General features: G+C 37.6%; 2 protein-coding genes across 2 annotated transcripts; both read right to left on the reverse strand.

Annotated features, from left to right (window-relative positions):
* Positions 1-150: 150 nt before the first annotated feature.
* On the reverse strand, positions 151-4,911 carry LOC132281365 (PWWP domain-containing protein 3). Its single transcript, XM_059783076.1, has 3 exons — positions 4,767-4,911; positions 1,508-4,531; positions 151-936 (listed from the first exon to the last, which is right to left on the reverse strand). Exons 2-3 carry the CDS (start codon positions 4,451-4,453, stop codon positions 841-843), a joined length of 3,042 nt encoding a protein of 1,013 aa, XP_059639059.1. The 5' UTR covers positions 4,454-4,531; positions 4,767-4,911; the 3' UTR covers positions 151-840.
* Positions 4,912-17,341: 12,430 nt separating this feature from the next.
* On the reverse strand, positions 17,342-18,170 carry LOC132284529 (large ribosomal subunit protein bL12c-like). Its single transcript, XM_059786636.1, has one exon. It carries the CDS (start codon positions 18,112-18,114, stop codon positions 17,539-17,541), a length of 576 nt encoding a protein of 191 aa, XP_059642619.1. The 5' UTR covers positions 18,115-18,170; the 3' UTR covers positions 17,342-17,538.
* Between the last annotated feature and the right edge of the window lie 4,413 nt (positions 18,171-22,583).

Raw genomic sequence — 22,583 nt, forward strand, 5'->3', positions numbered from 1 at the left:
CATTTTCTTTGTTTTTTATGGATTTTTTTGGTTAAAGTGCTGATAACTCATTCATTTGATTGAAATTTGAAGCCGACCCTTCCTGACAAAGTGTTTTTTTATGTAAAAAGTTCAGTGATTATACAATAAGTGACATTTGCAAGAGAGATATAGTAACCAAAGACTCAAAACATAATGTAGTTTGCAGAAGCTTTTTCTCAAATTAACAATGTGATAAGAATGATGGTATTGGCTGAGAATGCTGGCTTACAATACCCGTTAGCTTGTGAAGGGCTTATTTGTCCTTACATACGTGATATGATACGACTTACTTACGAGTAAATTGTTGGTGCAACGCGCTTCAATTGATACATTAAAAAAAAGAGAGAAATTATTGTTGTATAAGCAATATATAATACGTTCCCATGTGATGTGAATGCTGCCTAACCCATCTTACCATGTCCCACACCCAATCCACAAGTCAGCATCACCACCAACACCCAACATGGCTACTTGTCACTACTGTTAGCCATCCCCACCACAACTATATAGCCACAATTTGATCTTATTGCCAGATTATATAATACACACACATATATATAATAAATATGTAGCCTATGTAGCCCAAGCACGATCCATCTTTCTCAATCTCACCACTAGGTTTTTCCCTCTATCGTTAAAACAAGTGTCGTACCTTTCTCATCTGTCACTATTTGTAAAGAGACAAAAGCAGAGACACACTCAACACAGTGCAATCAGCTTATCCGATTTGCAGCCCTTATGGGATCTCGGCTGTAATGCATGCATTCTAAAAATTTACTTTCATTTGAAATTAGTTGGCATTTCAAATGCAATGGTAACTCAAAAGTTAAAAACACTTATTCCGCAAAACTGCAGAAGAAAATCAACCCTGCAATAACACAAGGCTGGCCGCCTCAGCACCCGGAGGTGGACGCTCTGCAAGGTTATAAAAAAACCAAAAGATTAATCAAACACAGCACAACCAGGTGATATTCAAATACAAAACATTTAGGCAAAAACCCAGTTGCCCCATTTCCAGAATAATGCTAATTTGGACTACTTCAATAAAATTCAGCATTAACAATCAAAGTGACACGGAATAATGGACACGGATAAGATTAATGTCTTAAAAATGGGAAAAGATGTGTAGAAAATTAGTAAAATTCTATGTTTTAAGATTCTGAAAACTGCAGAACTATGATATTGGTCGGATAGAACCTGTCAATAAAATTTGCACTTTTCTATTGTTCCCACTGAGCAATAATAAGAACTGAAGGGGGGAGATAGAGAGAGAGTTACTGATCAGTATAATAAAGAGAGCAATTCCAAATTGGCTACAAGTAGTATATTAATCAAATTAACTCTTCCTACATTCATAGACGTTCTAAATACAAAGCATCCACATCTAGCTCTTTGCAAAAAAGTAATTGTGAAACCTGTCAAACAAGAAGCTCTATGTCTTTAATAAAACCATTTAAGACGAAGCAGACTCCGCCATTGTGCTTACCTTTTCCAAGAGTCCTTTCATCTCAGCCTCCAAGTCCGATTTCATTTCAGGTGACATTTCGGACTTTTCAAGCATCGATGTCATCATCTCAAGTTTCTGCCTTATGAAGAGGAGTTCATCCACTGATGAATTTGAAGAAGAAAGATTCTTCAAGGTCTTGCTTCCCTCCTTGGGTGAAGCGGAAACTTTCCCATTAACTTTGCGAGTCTTGGAAGCAGATGAAGAATATTGGAGCTGGTAATTAACATTGGATGCGCTGAAGGGGCTATTGCCTACTGATACGCTGAAGGCTTGTTCCGCATCAGAACTCCTTAGAAAGACAACCCGAGCACTGTAAGAATTGAATAACACATCTGTTTCCACCTCATTTATAGCCCCAAACTTGCTGAATATTGTAATAAGATCATGCTTAGTTGGCAAAGAGAACTCAGGGGGAAACGTCACAATAAGGGCTACAGGTGAAGATGCATTACCACTAGCAGAAGACTGAAGTTTTGGCATATTCGACTTTGCATGTCCACTCTTCTCTTTTTTTGCCCGCAATTTATATTCTGGCGACTCAAGGTCAGTTTGATACAGGTCCTTGCCTAGGGACACTGGGTCAGAGTTCAAAGACTTCCTCTTCCTACCAGGTTTACGTTTGTGGTACATTTTGTAATTAGAGCCGGTTAAATAGATTGAACTTCTGAACACGGAGACAAATCCCCTGACCGTATCAAGAGTTTTGTTCTCCCTCAGATATAAAGGATTAAGAGCTGCCAACCTGACTTCATTAAGCACTTCATTTGCAGATGCATGGATTTTCACGGGGTCAATAATCTTCTGATCTTCTTTTGGTGTCTGAAGACTTGAGATAGCAGATGCCTTATCTCCAGTATCATGTTGTTTAGAGTGCTTCTTCTTAAACGTTTCACCACTACACTTCACAATTGGAGGTGAACCAATAAGCAGGCCGGCAGCTCTGGTCATTCGTTCCCCCATCCGAGCAACCTTGGCAACTTTCACAAAATCTGTTTCCATGTACTTAGGACTTGAATCTTTCCCCTTCCATTTTGGACTTGTGAAGGGAGGAGACAAGTATTTGCTCTTCTTCCTTTCCCTTGACGTAGAGACCTTTCTGTTACCTTCGTTGGCCTTACTAACATCATCTTCAATGCTAGAAAAACTGTTATTCTTCTTCTTCTTCCCTTCCCTTGATGCAGTGCCCTTGTTAGTTTCTACTTTTCCCTCTTTGTAACCATTGTCAACACTCATAGCCTTGTTCTCAGCGGATGAAGGAGATCCTAAAATCTCATCCTTCTTCCTCCTCCCTCTCTTCCTAGTTGATGGAGAAACCAAATCACTAGCACCCTGACTGTCAGCTTTATCAATGCTCTTCATCTTTTTCTTCCCAGACGTGGATGCCAATTTGCCAGAAAGTGTTACTTCGACTGTACCCCCATTTGGACTTTGGGGGGGCTCAACATCCATGTCCTCTCCCATAAGTTCAGCCACACTTTTCTGTTTCCTTCTTTGATACAGCTTGTCCGGAGAGATCACTGGGCACTTCTGCAACTGTGATCGAGTGGTTGTGTCAAATCCAACACCTACTGCCACTGGTGAAGAAAGCCAGTCTTCTTCATATGAACCTTCGATTGGGACCTCCACCTGATCAATGACATCAGTTATGTCCACTAACCCGCTTCTCTTCTTGTCTTCTAGGCCTTCAATTTGCTGCGGTTCCCGGAACATAGCTAATTGATAGCCCCCTTTTGCACGACAGAAAGCTGACAGCCAACTCTTCAACACAGTGAGCTCAAGCATACTGCTAATAGAAACCACCCGCGCAATCTCTCTCAAAGTTGCAAGTATTTCTGTCGATTCTTGCTGAGTAATTGCAAGTTCTCGAATCCCTCCTTCAGGCACAAGGACACCTTCCTTAATTCCAGCATTCATTGCCAAAGGTCTAGCGAGCCCAATCCGATTATCTTCAGGTATACAAAGGCAAGTCATCTGCAACTCAACAAGTCTACCAATCTCACCCAGAGCATTCTGTACAGCATTAACAAAGCTCTTAGCACTACTTTGCTTTGACTTTTCTTCAAAATTCTCCACAAAATGTTGCAATTGAGATGGAGAACACCAAGAAAAAGAGCCGTCACCGAAGTATGCCACGAGGAAGCGGTCCCTCTCCTTATACATCGTTATTGCTTGCTCAGATGCATCTGAAACATCATATACCTGTCCTGGCCACCAAGGATGACTCCTAATCTTACCCCACACAAAGTCACCAACAGAATACTCATATTCTGGACCATCCACATCCCTGTTATCCTCACCAACAGCTTCTATATCCTCCCCATTCTCTTCTGCAGTACCATTTTTTCCCATTTCTTTCTTTCCCCCATATTCAGCCAAAGAAACTTTCTGGACTTCATGACCATCTTTCTTCTCCTCACTCACATCCAAACAACCATGAACTTCAACAACAAGTGAAATACCATTCTCATCAAACAGCCCCTCCTTACGAGACGACCCATCCTCAATCAACACAGTTGAATTAACTCCAGAACCAATCTTCTCACCGCCATTTTCCCCATTATTCTCAACTCCAAAAACAGAGTCCAAATCTTTTACAGTCTCATTTCCACCACCATGGTCAACAGCCCCATCTTGTTTTCCATTTTCTGAGGAAGATAAACCCCCTCCTACTTCAGCAAACCCACCCCAAACACCTCTATTATTTGGGTTCCCAAAATTCGTCACCCCCAAAATTTCGGTCTCAGCAACTTGATTTGAAACAAGTACAAGACGATCGTTGTCGGTAGCACAAACCCTTACCCCATTTTCTTGAGCTCCAACAGTTGAATCTTGATGTTCGGACCTTGAACCGGGCATTAGGGTTTGAGATTTAGGTGGTTCGGATGAGAGAGAAGCATCATCCTCAGCTAGTGTTTTGGTTGCCATCGTTTCAAACAACCCTTTTTCGGCAGACACTAGTAAAAATTTCAACGCAAATTTCCCAACTACTTCAAGATTTCATAACTGTAACAGAAATAGTATATAAAAACAAAGGAAAGTAAGTACACGTCAAACAACACCTTCTAGGGTTTTTGCCTATCCTCCTGTTCGTGTAAGAGATTGAAACTATAATAAAAGAACAATTAACAACAACAAAAAATAAAATTAATTCTTAAAAAAAAAAAGCAACAGAGAGAAAACAAATCATACATATCTATATACATAAATCAAAATGAAAAACATAAAATAGAAGGAATACCTGAAGAACAATATTCTCCACTATATAATACACCATTTTCTGTAAACAGTTCTTGTGTGTATGATCTTTAGAGAGAGAGAGAGAGAGAGAGAGAGAGAGAGAGTAGTAGTTTAGTACCGAATTTGGCTGTGCGAGATTCGGAAATTTGAAAAAAAAAATTACTACAGTAGGACGGAGATTAACAGTCGGTGACCACCTGTTGGTAATTTAATTGTCCGTGATACTGCTTGTCAAATCGGTCTCCCGATACGGCTATAGTGTGGACAAATGACATACTCGCTTCATTTAATTGCCACGTGTGCGTGTTGGCTTTTTAGTGTTGTCCAGCGCGACTGTGAATTTACTGGGCAAGACCTGCGACTTGTGAAGACCGCTGATTTGAGATATTTATTGTTGATACAGAAATCGAAGCGGATAATTCCATAATAAATAAATTAATAATAATACAATTTGCCGAAAAGAAACGGATACGTCATGGTGGTCCACAGCTGTCCTGCACTTGCTCAACCATATACCACCATCCTGCTTTTTGTACCCTGTTAGTAAAAAAAATACCCCCACAAACATTTACCGTGTAAATTTTACTCTCTTTGGTTGTAGAAAGGAAGTGAGGGAATTTTTTTTTTTTTTTTTGATAGTATTTCATTTTTATTTCAGTTAATTTTTTAACTTAATGAAGTCATTTTGGGTTGAGGGAAAATTCTTAGAAGTGCAAAATGATTTGCAATTTGTAAAGCGAAGTCCAATAAACTTTGTGTGTTTAGCTACCGCTTATTACCAACCAAACAAGCCTTTTACAGGTTTGTGTATATAAGGCGTAAACACGTGTCCAAGGATACCCTTCCAGCGATAGAGACATAATTTTGAAAGATTATGCAAGAAATTTCAATTAAGTTAATATATCCATTACCTTTAATTCATGTTGGTTGTCGCTTAATCTTCAAAAGCTTAACGGTTGCATTTTACTGTAAGACTTTATTATATATGTTATCAACCAATTATATCATGTAATGTAACATAAGTTAAAGTATTACAGTATTATATAGAAATATTTAATAAGTTAATGATACGTATCATTGCTTCAAACAGACGGTGAGAATTAAGTTTTTTTTACTCTCAACCCATCACCATTGCCGATAAAATAAAATAAAATTATTAAAAGAGTTTCATGCCATTCTTCTAATTGTTGAACCCCAACCCAACATCTTGACCAAAAAATGAACTGAAATAGGTAATACTCTCATAATTCTCAAGTTTAGTGTAAAAAAAAAAAAAAAAACTTGCATAGTTAATTTTCAAAAGAGAGGTGCTCCAATTGTCTAACTTTATCACAACGAAAGAGAAGGAGAGAGTATTGTTCATCATCTCATACTCCACTATCTTTTAGTTGATTTCTTAACATCGTAATTATGGACCTTTTCTTTTGAAAATGGTCATCTATATTTAAAGAAAAAGATTAAAGGTTCAACTCCATACGAACAAAAAAGAATTTGAGTTATTTAAAAGGAGAATTCTATTAGACCAATCATGGTTTATGGTATCGATTGTTAGATGGGTTGGAAACAACTTGAGTGAGTATGCCAAAAATGCAAATGTTGAGATGGATGTACAGTAAAGCTAAAATTTGTGAGGTAAGTATAATTATTTCAAAATAAATTTGTGAATGATTTCTCAACTTTCTTGAGTTATTTGTGAAGGATATAGTATGTTATAGTCCATGCAATACTACAAAGAACATTATCAATAAATTATCCTTTGTACACACCCTTCAGTTCGGACAGGTTTGAAAGTATTTTAAAACCAAATCATTCCGAACTGATTCACAAAAATTAGAACCAAATAGGACCGTGAGGACCAATCGAACCAAACTGAACTCTTAGGAACATGCGAAGATAATTGAGTCCAAAAACTATTATTACCTGCTTTCAAACCAAATGTCACACAAGCTTAACCCTAACTCCATAATATATTAGGAAGGCAACAAATTGTTGGGAAACGTGCAAGTTTTAAAAACTTTTCGAGGGATTTTGATTCATAAATCTTGATTCATCACATAGAGACAAGTTTTATATAAAAATAAAAATATGATGTATCATTCAATTAATGGATTGAATACTTACATCAAAGGTCTGAGTAAACCTTTAAATCTTTCCTCTAAAGTGAATGTTCTCACTTATTGTAGATCCCTTAACAAGATGCCTTCTCCTTGGATCTCCATCTTCTTGGTAATTGTTTTGCCTTTAGGAATCACTCATAAGCCTCCATGAATGACCTTGGAAAACTAGGCTTGTGGGAGAGCCTCCATTAGATGAGAACACTAACCCTAATTTTCTAGAGAGAGAAAATTTATTCCTTTTCCCTTCTCATAAAAATCACCCCCAAAATATACATAGACCATGTATATATATAGGTAACATAAAGATAAGGAAAAGGAAACTATAAATCCTTCTCAATCTCTAATTCACATATCTCAAATCTAATATGATTCCAATATCAAGTTGGGCTATGAGTGAGAATGTTTTGGGCTTATTATTTTTATTGGCTACAATGAATTAATAATTGGCCCGATCCATGGACCCAATTAAATTAATTCATAAATTAATTTCTACTCCACTAAAAGAAATTAATTGAACTCCAATTAAATAATAAATAACCTCTAAGTCAATATTGCACTTTGACCCCTCTATGCATAATTAGTTATTGGATAAATAATGCCATCAATCCGACTACTTAATTAATATATTTATTTTGGTACCTTTGATTATTTCTGCCTTGATCACAATAAAACATTTGTTTGACAAAAAATAATAATTTAAATAAATAAATATATAATAAATCATTTTGTCTAAAAACATACGAAGGCCTTCAAATTTACTTTGTGATCAACCATAATCAATACAAAATAAATACAAATAGCAATGATGCAAATATTGAAAATATAACCCTCTAATTATTAATTACATAATTACCCAAAGTGTCGGTATAAGGATTCCGAAGAATCCGCCGAACAAATCAAAGTAATTATTAATTAATAAAAGAGTCTATAATTTTCTCATGCTTAAGAGTCAAATGCCATGACGGTGATAGGGAGCAATTGCATACGACGGCTCTCGCAATATATCTCAACCTAACGCGGATCCAGTTCAAATCTTAATTAATTATGAGTCCATCCATAATTACCGACTATGAACCATTTATGATTACTATTTATATATCTTGTATTGATTGCCATCACGTACATATATATAAATATCTCTTGTAATCAAATGGACACTATCAATTCTATAATGAATCGAAATATAATACATTGAATTCACCAATTGTATAAAACATAAATATTTCAGAAACATCAGGAACATATATCACTTTAATCCAAACAAGAATTTGCTATGCTAGGGCATATAAATCCCAACAGCTCCCACTTGCCCTCATAGCCAATTCAAATTGCACCTAACTCCAATGTTATCCAGATGACGATCAAAACTATTGATCAATGACACCTTTGATAATGAATCAACAAAGTTATATTCCAATGCAATGTTCTAGCTACAAGTACATTTTCTTGCCAGACAATATCATGTAGAACATGATACTTCCTCTCAGTGTATCTTGTTTCTCTATAGAACCTTGGGTCATTGGTTTGAACTACTTCTGCACTATTGTCGCAACATAGTTCAATAGGTAGGCTAGTATACTCCACAACCTCTAAATCAGTGAGATCAAACCAATAGGCTTCCTTTGCCGCCTTTAAGGCTGCAATGTATTCCACCTGCAGGTTTGAGTCAGCAGTTGAAATCTGCTTAACAATCTACCAACTGATTTCCCTTCCATTAAGTGAACATATACTAAGTCATGAACCTCATAGTATCTACTTCTGATTGAAAATCAGAACTAGCATACCTGACTAGAACCATATCATCACATCCATAAATGAGTATGATATCATTGATTCTCCTTAGGTACTTTATGATATTTTTCACAACAGACCAGTTATTAAGTCCAGGATTGGACTGATATCATCCGACTATCCCTACAATGTAGCGGATGTCCTGTTTGGTATAAACTATAGCATATATGAGACTCTCATATGCCGAAGCATATTGTTCCAGTCTCATTTGCTCAATCTCCTTTGATAGTCTTGAAAAACTACTTACTAGAGAGAGCAATCCATATCAATAAAGTAAGAACTCATTCTTTGAGTTATGCATACCAAACCTGGTCAAAATTTTATCAATGTAGGATTATTAAGATAAGCCTATTTTCCTTTTAACCTAATCTTGCAAAAGCTTGATCCTAGGAATATAGCTTATATCTTGAAAATCCTTCATTTAAAAGTAATTGAACAACTACCTTTTTATTGATGACAAAACTTCCACGTCATTATAAATGAGTAGGCTGTCATCAATATATAGAATTAAGAAAAATAATGACATTCTCTTGTACACTCATGATTTATTCGCTAAGAAATCTTCTGGTATCTTTTTGTAGATTAACTTGCCTTCCATAGGTATCACCTTACTAGAAAGTTCTACAAGATCCTAGAATTTATTAGAATACATAGATTCCAACTCTGATTTCATAGTAACTCGCCAAAACAATCTGTATCCATATCGGTTCACGCTTCCGTGTAGCTTACTGGGTCCAACTCATGTTTAACATGGATGTCCATAATGGTTTCACCTAAAAACATGATTCTGTTGGTTGGATGATAATCCTCCCACTACATTAATGTACCGATGCAAGAATCTGTGTAGTAGATGATGCTAACGCATCAATAGGGAATTCATATATTATTCTCAATCTCTATAATAAGTGTGTTCACATGTGGTACATCTGGTACTCATACCAAATTCTCTAACATTATGCTACTAGGTAAGTGATTCATAATATGATTCTCCTATAGATAAACAGTGAGTGTAAACAATCAACTTTTGTCTTTGAGATCATAAAATAATCCATCCTAGTGACTTTTGAGTAGCTATCAAATCTAGCATGCCTATAATCTGCTTCCAACTTACTTGTCTATATCAAGCGCACATATGCAAGACTACCCCATATGTGCATATGATTCAAACTAATATTTAGTCAAAAACACAGCTCAAACAGTATCCTTGAGACAGACTAAGATGGAATGCAGTTCATAATACACATCGACATCATTAACGCTAAACTCTTAAATGAAAGAGATAATGTAGCATAACTATTCATAGATCTAACCATGTTAAGTGGAATTCTGTTATTCCTATTTGACACCTCAATCCATTGAGCGTCAATTGCGGAAAACTGGTACACAACACCCTCATTGACCATATAGTCTTTGCACTTTCCCAAGAAATACTCATATACACGATCAGATCGAAGTGTTTTGATAAGTTTACCTAATTTGTGCTTCACATCAATCTTGACACTCTCGGAATATACCAAAAGTATAAGACTTGTGTCGTAACAAGTAAATTTATCCAAAACGTGAGTAATCTTGCTTGGATGTTCATAAGACCACACGTGTCTGTGTGTACCTACTCCAATTGTCCTTTATGTCTATTTCATCTGGTTGATTAAGCCCTAAGAGTTATCTATCCTTCAAAACAGGGTTCACAAGTTTGGTTTAGGCTCCCCTGCCTCACTAGGTAATTAACCTTCTTTGACCAATCTTTGAATCTCATTTTGATTGATAACAACCCAAAAATAGACATTAAAAATACAATGAGTCAAGAATAACAATTTTTCTCTTAACATTCAATCTAGAAGATGCAACATTAATTTCTACATCCTGCAAATCTTAAGAGTTTGTGATTATAGTATATTAACCATCTTTCAATGCACCAGAAGCAATCGCATATCTATTCAATTTTACAAAATAACAACACAGTTTTTATGAACCACAAGTGAAACAAGAATTAGATAGCGTCTAACTTCTGTGCATAAAGATAGTTCTCTAATACTAATATCCTCATACTCTCTAATTTCAGATGTAATACTCCCACTAACTTAGCTACAACCTTGACATCAGGTCAAGTACAAATATATTCCATATCATCGAGACTTCTGGATTCCTGAAATCCTTACAACGAATCACAAAATGTTTAGTGGCTCCAGAATCTATCCATCAGGAATTAATAGATACAATCACATAACATGGCTCAATGATTAAATATATATTTTCCTATGCCACGTCATTGCTTAGACAGTTCGTCCTTTAGTGTCTTCGTTAGCAGCAAAAGAAACTATTTAATTTGCCCTCAACATACACTGCCTTATTCCCTTTAACCTTTTGGATACCCATATTTTGTGCTAGCCTAGTCCTATGATCATCCTTCTTCTTTGTTTTGCCCGTCCACTTGGGCCTAGAAGAAGATGGTATAGACTAGGTTAGATTGATAGGAACGGCCATACTCTTGATTATCCCTTCATCTGTTACCAATTCTATAAGAATATTAGCGAGTATGAACTCAAACTGATTCCTTATTTAGTTCACTCTAAAAGAGTCAAACGAGTTTGGTAACAAGGCAATAATCATGTCAACTTGAAACTTACCTTGAAACTTACCACCTAAGTCAGCCCTATTGATTTCCAGTTAATTTTTAAATAATAAACAATTATTTTCCAAAATTCGATTTCATACTGGAGTTCCTTAGGCTATCTTGATGCTATTCAAGTCTGATATAGTACTTTGGCATACTCTCTATCTAATCTCACCAAAATATCTTATTGACATTTAACATGATGCTTGAAGAAAATAAAATAATGTAAATGTTAGCTTTGGAGCGTATTCGAGGTAAACTCTAGAATATTGCACTAATTCATCTCATTTGCCTTATTTCACTTATTCAAAGTATTAATGTTCTCTTGGGTATCTTAAAGTAAAAGGATTAGCTTTTAGGAGTAGTAAATACATTTGTACCACCACGTTGTGAATAAAATATCTAAATTCCTTTTCTAGTCATTATAAATGAGGTCCACATACATTGAAATTAGCAAGCGGATAAAATGGATTAGACATAATTAGTCTGAATATAAATGCATTCATACAATATGCAAGATGAATTATTAATAATGTCATGTATATTTAAAATTAAAATGAGTTTGTTAACCACATAATATAATAAATCTCAATCGAACAAAAGATCATTATTATTATTGGTGAACAATCCCTTTTAATTAATGTGGGTCCCTCAACTCTGTAGCATAATAAATCAACCAATTAATATGTCAATAACTTATCCTGTTGGAGGAGTTCATTATTACTATTGTTGATATTCATTTACTATTAGGTGAGCACTTCCATTAAAATAGTATGTGGGTCCCTTAACCACTGCATGAAAAATCGGATAACCAATACGCCAATAACTTATTCGGTTGGCGAAATTCATTATTGCTATTGGCGGGCAAATCCCATCATCTCCATATCTCTTAAGACAATGCCTTGTCTATCTATATGAAATGATTCCCGATTATGTTTAACCTTTCTAAAATCACCTAGTGTAAATCACTCCGTTAGGGAGCTAACACTATTGATTTTAGATTGAGTGTATAACGTTATTAAAGCTCTAATAAAAAATTAAATATTAAATATCTTGTCATTATAATCTAGACTCTTTAAATCATGCGTAGGGCCTTATTTTTAAAGATCTAATTACAATGAACATTTAATATTATTATTTTCATGAGATAACCATTCTTGTAATATTAAGACTTTTCAAATCATGCGTGGGGCCTTATTTTTGAAGATCTAATTACAATGGTGTTAATAACGAAGGCCATGGGGCAATGTATAAAAATCTCCGCTCCCACTCAATTTTTAATCATTCCTAATTAGGGTTTTGAATTTATTTATTTACATGATATAATGCATACAAAACGTCTTGATTTTAATCCAATTAAATTTAGAAAATATTTGGACTTAAATGATTCACTAATATTTAATTTGAGGCACACTTTAAAAATAATTTACAAAAATAAATTTTCATTTCCCAATAAGTGCCCTCAAATTTATTAGTAATCAAATCCAATTAATTTTCATAATTTAATTAATATAAATCAAGTCATTTAATTAAATATCATAGATCCAATGCATGAATAGTAATTAATCAACAATTATCTATCCCATGCATCACATAAATAATCAAACTACAGACAGAAGCAATTTAAATGGCCAATGGATTCAACTTTTAACATTTAATTACTCTAAGTATTGTACAGGTGTCCTCCAACAGCTTGTAAACACCTGTAGGGAGCTGGTACGCGCTTACGGAGGCAAAACAGTACTTGGAATGCGCCCGGAGGGCCCCACACGTGCTCACATGCGCCTGGGGCATGCACCAGGTAATGGCACGCGCTCCCACACGCCCCCACGCGCTGGGACACGCCTGTAGCGCGTGGGACGAGCCCCCACGCGCCTCCAGGCGCGTGGAAACAATTTCCCTTGGCTGGCGCGTGAGATCCACGCGCCAGCCCATGTCCACCTCCTGGCGCGTGTTCCACACGTGCCAGGTGCACTTCCTTGTGCCGCATGGGATAACTTCCCATCATCCAAAAGCTCAGATCCCAGTTGCACCATATAATTGTGTTCCGCGAAGCATGTGATCATCAGTCCTTCTATCTCCGGCCAATACCTCGCCGCCGGCAATTTTCCGGTCACCGGAAAAACGCCGAAAATTCAAGAAAATATTTTAAAAATTCCAGAAAATATAAATTAAACCAAAAAAATTTCAGAAAAATTCTGAAAAATTCCAGAAAATTCCTGAAGCCTAATTTAACCCTCTTGGACCTTCTTGAAGCTTCATAGCATCCTTTGATGAAGATTACATGGCTTTAAATAAATTTACAATTTGAAATACAATGGAAAAAATTAAATTACATCATTGAACTTTCAAACGGCTAAATCAAAGCCTTAATTACATTCATCCAAAGATAAAATTACATTCCAATAACCTATGAGCTTCATCCATGGCCCAAACATTCATCAACATACATCCAATCACAAATATACATACATCATGATCATATAAAAATATATACATATGCATATAAAAATTTGGATCCATGAATGATGATTTTCATAAAATCATGATCTCTAATAATGAATCAAACCATGCTCTGATACCACTGTTGGGAAACGTGCAAGTTTTAAAAACTTTTCGAGGGATTTTGATTCATAAATCTTGATTCATCACATAGATATAAGTTTTATGCAAAAATAAAAATATGATGTATCATTCAATTAATGGATTGACTACTTACATCAAAGGTCTGAGTAAACCTTTAAATCTTTCCTATAAAGTGAATGTTCTCACTTATTGTAGATCCCTTAACAAGATGCCTTCTCCTTGGATCTCCATCTTCTTGGTAATTGTTTTGCCTTTAGGAATCACTCATAAGCCTCCATGAATGACCTTGGAAAACTAGACTTGTGGGAGCCTCCATTAGATGAGAACACTAACCCTAATTTTCTAGAGAGAGAAAATTTATTCCTTTTTCCTTCTCATAAAAATCACCCCCAAAATATACATAGACCATGTATATATATAGGCAACATAAAGATAAGGAAAAGGAAACTATAAATCCTTCTCAATCTCTAATTCACATATTTCAAATCTAATATGATTCCAATATCAAGTTGGGCTATGAGTGAGAATACTTTGGGTTTATTATTTTTATTGGCTACAATGAATTAATAATTGGCCCGGTCCATGGACCCAATTAAATTAATTCATAAATTAATTTCTACTCCACTAAAAGAAATTAATTGAACTCCAATTAAATAATAAATAACTTATAAGTCAATATTGCACTTTGACCCCTCTATGCATAATTAGTTATTGGATAAATAATGCCATCAATCTGACTACTTAATTAATATATTTATTTTGGTACCTTTGATTATTTCTGCCTTGATCACAATAAAACATTTGTTTGACAAAAAATAATAATTTAAATAAATAAATATATAATAAATCATTTTGTCTAAAAACATAGGCCTTCAAATTTACTTTGTGATCAACCATAATCAATACAAATAGCAATGATGCAAATATTGAAAATATAACCCTCTAATTATTAATTACATAACTACCCAAAGTGTCGGTATAAGGATTCCGAAGAATCCGCCGAACAAATCAAAGTAATTATTAATTAATAAAAAAGTCTATAATTTTCTCATGCTTAAGAGTCAAATGCCATGACGGTGATAGGGAGCAATTGCATACGACGGCTCTCGCAATATATCTCAACCTAACGCGGATCCAGTTCAAATCTTAATTAATTATGAGTCCATCCATAATTACCGACTATGAACCATTTATGATTACTATTTATATATCTTGCATTGATTGCCATCACGTACATATATATATATATATATATATATATATATCTTGTAATCAAATGAACACTATCAATTCTATAATGAATCGAAATATAATACATTGAATTCACCAATTGTATAAAACATAAATATTTCAGAAACATCAGGAACATATATCACTTTAATCCAAACAGGAATTTGCTATGCTAGGGCATATAAATCCCAACACAAATAACAAAGAAGTACACATAAAGCAACAATGAAGACAAAAAAGAAAAAGATTTATACTCATTACTCGCAGATTATGTAAATTAAGGAAACAAAGCAAATAAATAATGTGCAACTTTGGGCTCAGATTTTCGAGAGAGAGAGAGAGAGAGAGAGAGAGCTGAGACTATGTTTATACACACACACACACAGAGAAAGATAAAGAAAGAGAGAGGATGAGGAAAGAGGGGAAAGAGCTGAAATATTGAGAAGTCTTGAATCTCACTGAAACTCTGAATGATGATGAATCTGTTGTTGAATATTGAGAAGTTGCGTGAGAACTGAAATTAGAAATGAGAAGAAATTTCTAGGGGAATTATAATATATATATATACACACACACACACACACACACATTATGCACACACAAGTAATGTAACTGTTCCATGATTTTGGAACCGAAACCTCCAGTTTTTTCAGTTCCACTGGCTTTTCGTGTCTCTAAATTTAAAGGTATAAAAGGAACAAGGTCTCAAAAAAGAAAGAAAATTCAATTACCATTTTGAACAGTACCTTTCATCAAGTCCATATTGTTGTGGCTACAAACTAACTCATCCATTGATGAATGTCTCAGGGTCAGCTCATTAAGGCACTCTTATCAAATTCAATTACCAATCCCATGAACCAAGTTTGAACATACAATACCATCTCATTTGCTTAAATAATCAAATTTCAACAATACTAGGCTAAGCTCGATTAGGCTCTTAACTAATTCGAGTACGTATCACATAATTACAGTTATGCAATCCTACATAAAACCTGTATGCGAGAGTAATTAAGCAAGAATTTTTAGTGCATTACATTTTTATATCACTAAGTTACAATGGTTGTTTTAGAAAGTTTTAAGACTTGATGTAGAATTATGTCTTACATGGTCTATATAACAAACTCAGCAGGTTCATGAACAAATCCTAATTCAACTTACCTCTTACTTGCAACTCAAAATCCTTGATAAGTGCAATCAATTTCGAGTGCCACGGAAAGGGCCCAAAAAGGAATAAACTTCACCAGGAAGAATGAGAAATACCATTTGATATTTTCAAAAAATATTTTATCACGACTGCAATTACATTTCCATTTTCATAACATCAAAATAACATAGAACAAATAATGTATATATAAATTTTATAAGTAACATAGAACGAACAAATATTTTAGTTTAAACAAGATGAACACATGCCAAAGAAATAGAGATGGAAGTTTTCAGGTTCCCAATTGTCATTGTGCAGTTATCAATTGATACTTACATTGTGAAAGAAAACATACCAAACAAGCTCAAACATGACTCAGTTTATCCTAATACAACTACCATCAGTTTATCCTGGTAAAATAAAATAAAATACAAGGTACACAGGATAATGGAACAAATTTTGTTTGAGATAAACGCAATGATCCAGAACAAGTTCTGGTCAATAGGGAAGTAAGACAAACAAAGCTACTCATATTTTTGCTTGAGATTGGCTAGGAAATATTATCCGATATCATGAGCAGAATTCAATTACATTTGAAGCTCATTTAAATTAGTTGAGCTTAGCTTCGAAAGCAGAGAAACAGTCTAGGACTAAAGATAACCAAACAACTATGGCTCAAATATGATCAGCTCAAGCAGAAACATGTTTGAGCTTGCTAGTGAGATGAATGAACCAAGGTTCATTTCGTAGCTCCTTTTTTGAGCTGAACGTGAGCAACCCACAATTCAACTCATCTTGTTAAGTTTAAAGCCATACTAATTAATTGAGACCATTAGAAATTTTGACCTTCCCTTTTCATGCCTAGAGAGTATATAATCCACTTCTAATCACAGTAATGATAAGGCTTACATATTTGATCACAAAGGTTGCAAAACACATGTAGTAAAAAAAAAAAAAAAAAAGGATAAAACAAAACTTAAGTACTAATTTTATAGATTTCATCGCCAAACATGTATTCAAAATGATTCACTAATTGCCAGACTAATTTCCCAAATTTATCATGCACACAATATGTATGAACAGAACATTGAGAATTGAGATTCAAAAAGACTTTTTGGTTTCAAATCATTATAATTCAAAGCATAAGTACAAGCTATACTGAACTAACAGTTGAACTACCAACACAACAGATACATTCATTTTCTCCCAAAAACAAAAAAACAAAAAAAAAAACAAAAACAAAAACAAAAATCAGAAAAATAATTTACCACAATTCAATCATTAGCAGTTTCTAAACAATGGCACATTTTGCTCCGGCTGCTTCCAGTTGCTTCTTGGCGTCTTCGGCCTCCTCCTTGGACACTCCCTCCTTAAATTTCTTCGGCAAACCCTCAATCAACTCTTTGGCCTCCTTCAAAGCCAAGCTCGTCAATGCCCTAACCGCCTTAATCGTCGCAATCCTCGCATTGCTCGGCACGTCCTCTATCATGACGTCGAACTCCGTCTTCTCCTCGGGGGCCGCCGGAGCGTCCGCGACCGCACCAGGCGCGGCTGCTGCGGCGACGGGAGCGAAGGAGGCAGCGGAGACACCGAGCTTGTCTTGAAGGTATTCGACAAGTTTTTGGGCGTCTGAGAGGGTTAGGTTAGAGATTTGATCCCCGAGCTCAACAACCTTCTCCGGCGCGTCGACGGCGGCGACAGGGCGGAGGAAGGTGGCTCGGCCGGAGAGTTTGGTGGTTCGGAGTGGGAATTCTAGGGTTTGTTTGGGGAAAGTGACAGTGGGGCACGCAGGATAAGCAGAGGAGGATGTAGGATAAGACGGTGAACGAAGGGTGAGCGTAGTGAGACTGAGAGTTGTTGAGGCCATCTTGAGAGACGGAGGGAGGGAGGGAGGGAAGGGAAAGGGGTGCGAGAAGATAGGATAAGGAATAGTACCGTAGATGTGTGGGAGACATGGTGTTTATGTAGGTGTATTTTGAATTAGTTGACAGAATTGCCCTTCTCATCTGCCTTCCTTTGTTGATGGCCTTAGAAAATGGCCCAAGCCCACCATATCCAAATCAGAGCCAAGCCCTTTGATACCCAAAAGTCCATACAACTAGATCCATGGAGGATGGCCCACACAATAAACAAGTGAAAATGGATTAGGAAATGCTAAATTGCACAATATCAGCCATTGGATCTGTGGGCCTTCATTGATCCAACGACTGATGTTGTAGAATCAAGAATAGCACAACTAGATTCATTAAAATCCAATTTTCCAGACAAGAAGAATGCAAAACTGGAATTTCTTAGAACTTAGAAGCAACCCAGCCCAAAACTATATTATATTGGATCTAGAAATTCAAAACAGAAACCCACCTGTGGAGGGAAAAAAACTCCCTCCAATAAGAAGCGTACACGTCATCACTACACATATCTACATTCCAATGACATATAAGGCCCATCATGCTCAAGTCCAAATTGAGTGTATTTTTAACCCAAGACCATTATTATTTGTCTTCCAACCTCTATCAAGGCCGAATCAAGAGGTCATCAGCCCAACTTGTTAATATTTAACATCCGGTCTGTTACTCAAGCCCAGCCGAATCAAAGTATGTTCAGCCCAGTTATTCAAGAATGCACAAATCCTACCAGTTGAAGGATTTATTGTAGAAGGAAAATTCTGAGATAGGAAGTTCTGTACAAGGCAAGTTCTATGTATGGAAAATTAGACAATGGAAATAACTCTATTAGTAAAGAATGTTTATATAGAAAGAATTGGAGGACAAGCAACGCGAGTCCTACCATAATTTTACAATCTTTTGTATATAAATAGAGGCTTAGACCTCCAATAAAGGAATCAAGCAATTCTACGCTTCGACATATATTGTTCTTGTTTATTTTTACTATTGATTGAGTGAGTTGTTTTATTTTTCTTAATCATTATTGGTTGAGCGAAATTCTACACCTACACTTTGGCGCCGTCTGTGGGAATCGTATAAAAATATACTCCCACTTGTTCTTCAAATCAAATCCTTAGTCGTATCTGGAATGTCAAACGGAGAGTCAGCAATGAATCAACAGATAGAATTGATGCAAAAGATGCGAGAGGAGTTCTTGCACCAATTTGAGACACTCCGGCAAGCAAACGAAACGAGTGTCGCCCAGATAGCTGCGCGTCAGCAGCAAACTCATACGCTGCACACGGCAATGGCCAGGCTAACGCCACAACCACCACTAGGCGATGCTGCAGCACCACCCCCCACCCAGAATTTACCTCCAGTTCACGAGCCTCCGGCCAACAGGACACCACCCAACGGGGCTCGACCTAATGAGGTTCAGCAACAGCAAGGGACAAGGTCCGAGGCGGTTGCTTCGGATAATCTCCCGCGTCGCACACAGGACGAACAGGCCGAGTCCAGCCATAGGCTTACGGTATGGTCCAATGGGGTTCCAGATGGCGCATGCGTACAAGATGCCTTCGACGAAAAGAAGCTCTTGAGATTCCAGACACCAGCCGAGATGGCTAGAGAGCACAAGAATTCCTTGGTCAAGACCCCCTTTACTGACGAGGTGTACCTTGTGGAGAGGCCGAAGAAGTTCACTATGCCATCCTTCACCCAGTTCGATGGGGCAGGAGACCCCTTTCGGCATCTTGATCATTATGCGCAAAAGATGGCACTGGACGATCATAACGATCCGTGGATGTGTAAGGTTTTTCCTACCAGTTTAACCGGAGCAGCGTTAGAATGGTTCAGGAATAGGCCACACAAGTCTATCCCTGACTATGAGACCTTGTGCACCATGTTCTTAGCCCAGTATTGCGGAAATAAGAAGCAGAAGAAAAGTATCACCAGCCTTTTCACCATAAGGCAAAGGAAGGGAGAAACTTTGCAAGATTTTTTATCCAGGTTTAACATGGAGGCCTCGGAGATAGCAGATTGCCATCCTGCCACGGCAATCGAAACGTTTAAGTTGGCGATGATCCAGGGAACCAAGTTTCACACATCCTTAGTCAAATATTCCCCCCCGGATATGTAGACTTTGAACGCTAGGGCACAAATCTACATCCGGTTGGAGGAAAACGTAGCCCACCGTGCACAGCACGCTACCCTCGTCACGGTGGAAAACAAGTCTCGAGAGAAAGCTGCGAGCACAAGGATGCAGAAGGTCCCTCATACCGCCACACAAGTCACCCAAACGTCTGAGAAAAGGCGAAGGACAGAGGACAGGCTTACCCCTCTCCGTACTACCTTGGCGCGCCTATTCCAAGAGAATAAGACGAGGTTCGCAACTCCTCAGCCCATGAAACAACCCTTAGAGCAGAGGGACAAAAGCAAACATTGTGCCTACCATAGAGACTAGGGGCATACCACCAATGACTGCAGGTCCCTTCAGCGACAGGTAGAAAGCATGATAGCGAGAGGAGAGTTGGTGGAGTATCTAGCCACGAAGGAGTACGTAAAACCTCAGAAGGTTACCCCTCAACGGATAGAGGGCGGTCAGGTAAAGGTTATCCATGCCATACACGGAAGGTCAGAGGATGATGAAGAGTCTGAAGAGTTGTACAGATCCAGGCTAAGAGAGGCTCATAAGTTACGAAGATTGTCTTCGGTAAACACGGTTACACCAGGCAGCATCAACATTGGATTCGATAACAATAATCTGTCTAGAGTTCAGCGCCCGCATGAGGACCCCTTGGTCATTAGCCTCCTAGTAGCGAATTATATGATCAGGAGGGTGCTGATAGGGAAGTAGTGCCAACATTACAAAAGCAGCTTTCGATCAGCTGGGGGTTTCACCATCGTCCATCAGGCCAACTTCCAGCCCCCTAATGGGGTTTGATGGTACTAAGGTGAATCCGCTTGGGGTGATCGATCTATCCGTTACTGCAGCAAAGAGGACTCTGAAGGAAAACTTTGTCGTGACGGAGATTCATCCATCTTATAACCTCATTATGGGGAGAGGTTGGATTCATCGTATGAACGGAGTCCCCTCTACCCTTCATCAAGTAATGAGGTGTTTATCCCCAGATGGCAGGGAGGTCATCGACCTCTGGGGAGACCAGGTTGCTGCAAAAGAATGTTACATGCTAACGCTGTATGAAGCAAAGAAGGCATCGAAATCACCTCAGTCAGAGGCGAATCCCAAAGACGCAATCAAATAGCAGTTACAGTATCCTTTGCCCAAGTATCTCAAGGCAGTGGAAGAAGCCGAGGCTGAAGCACCTACCGAGGAGTCCCTCGAAGCTATAGAGGTAGTCCTCGGAGACCCTCAGAAGGTCACCTACATTGGCTCATCTTGCACAGCCGAAGAGAAGGAAGCATTGATCAGGGTCATTCGGTGCAATTCGGATGTCTTTGCCTGGGATCACTCGGACATGGTGGGGATCGATCCTACGGTCTCATGCCATAGTTTGAGGGTTAACCCAGAATTCAGGCCAGTCAAGCAAAGGCACCGACGGTTCGCACCTGAACGGAATCGCATAATAGCCGAGGAAGTAAATAAACTATTACAAGCAGGATTCATTCGAGAGGTGCAATACCCACAATGGCTCTCAAATGTAGTAGTCGTTCAAAAGAAGAATGGGAAATGGAGGGTATGCGTAGATTATACCAACCTTAATAAAGCTTGCCCAAAAGATAGATTCCCTCTGCCCAAGATTGATTAAATGGTGGATGCTACGACAGGTTATGAGAGGCTCACATTCCTCGATACATACTCCGGCTATAATCAGAGTCCCATGAATCCTGAAGATGAGGAGAAAATCGCTTTCATCACAGAGACGGGCACTTACTGCTACAGAGTGATACCCTTCGGTCTAAAGAATGCCGGAGCCACCTACCAGCGACTTGTCAATAAAATTTTCAATAATCTACTGGGGAATACAGTTGAAGCCTATATCGATGACATGGTGGTCAAAAGTACACGGAAAGAGGATCACCCGAAGCACCTCCAGGAGGTCTTTGATACTCTCAAGAGGTACAATATGAAGCTGAACCCCACCAAGTGCTCCTTCGCCGTCTCTTCAGGACAGTTCCTCGGGCACATTGTAAATAAAAGAGGAATAGAAGTAAGCCCAGCTCAGGCAAAGGCACTCATACAGAACCAAGAGCCAAAAACCCGCAAGGAAGTGCAAGTTCTAACCGGCCGAATTGCGGCCCTCAGCCGGTTCATATCCCGATTATCTGATAAGTATAAACCTTTCTTTGATGCTATTCGATCCAAAAACAAAGATATGTGGGGACCTCAGCAGCAGGAAGCTCTCAATCAATTGAAAAGCTACATGACAAAACCCCCAATCATTTCTGCTCCAACGCCCGGAGACACTCTCATCCTGTACTTGGCAGTATC

Source organism: Cornus florida, unplaced genomic scaffold (genome assembly GCF_030987335.1).
Source record: "Cornus florida cultivar Cherokee Brave unplaced genomic scaffold, ASM3098733v1 CherokeeBrave_3.0.0_Hap2_Chr11, whole genome shotgun sequence".
NCBI classification, from domain to species: Eukaryota; Viridiplantae; Streptophyta; class Magnoliopsida; order Cornales; family Cornaceae; genus Cornus; species Cornus florida.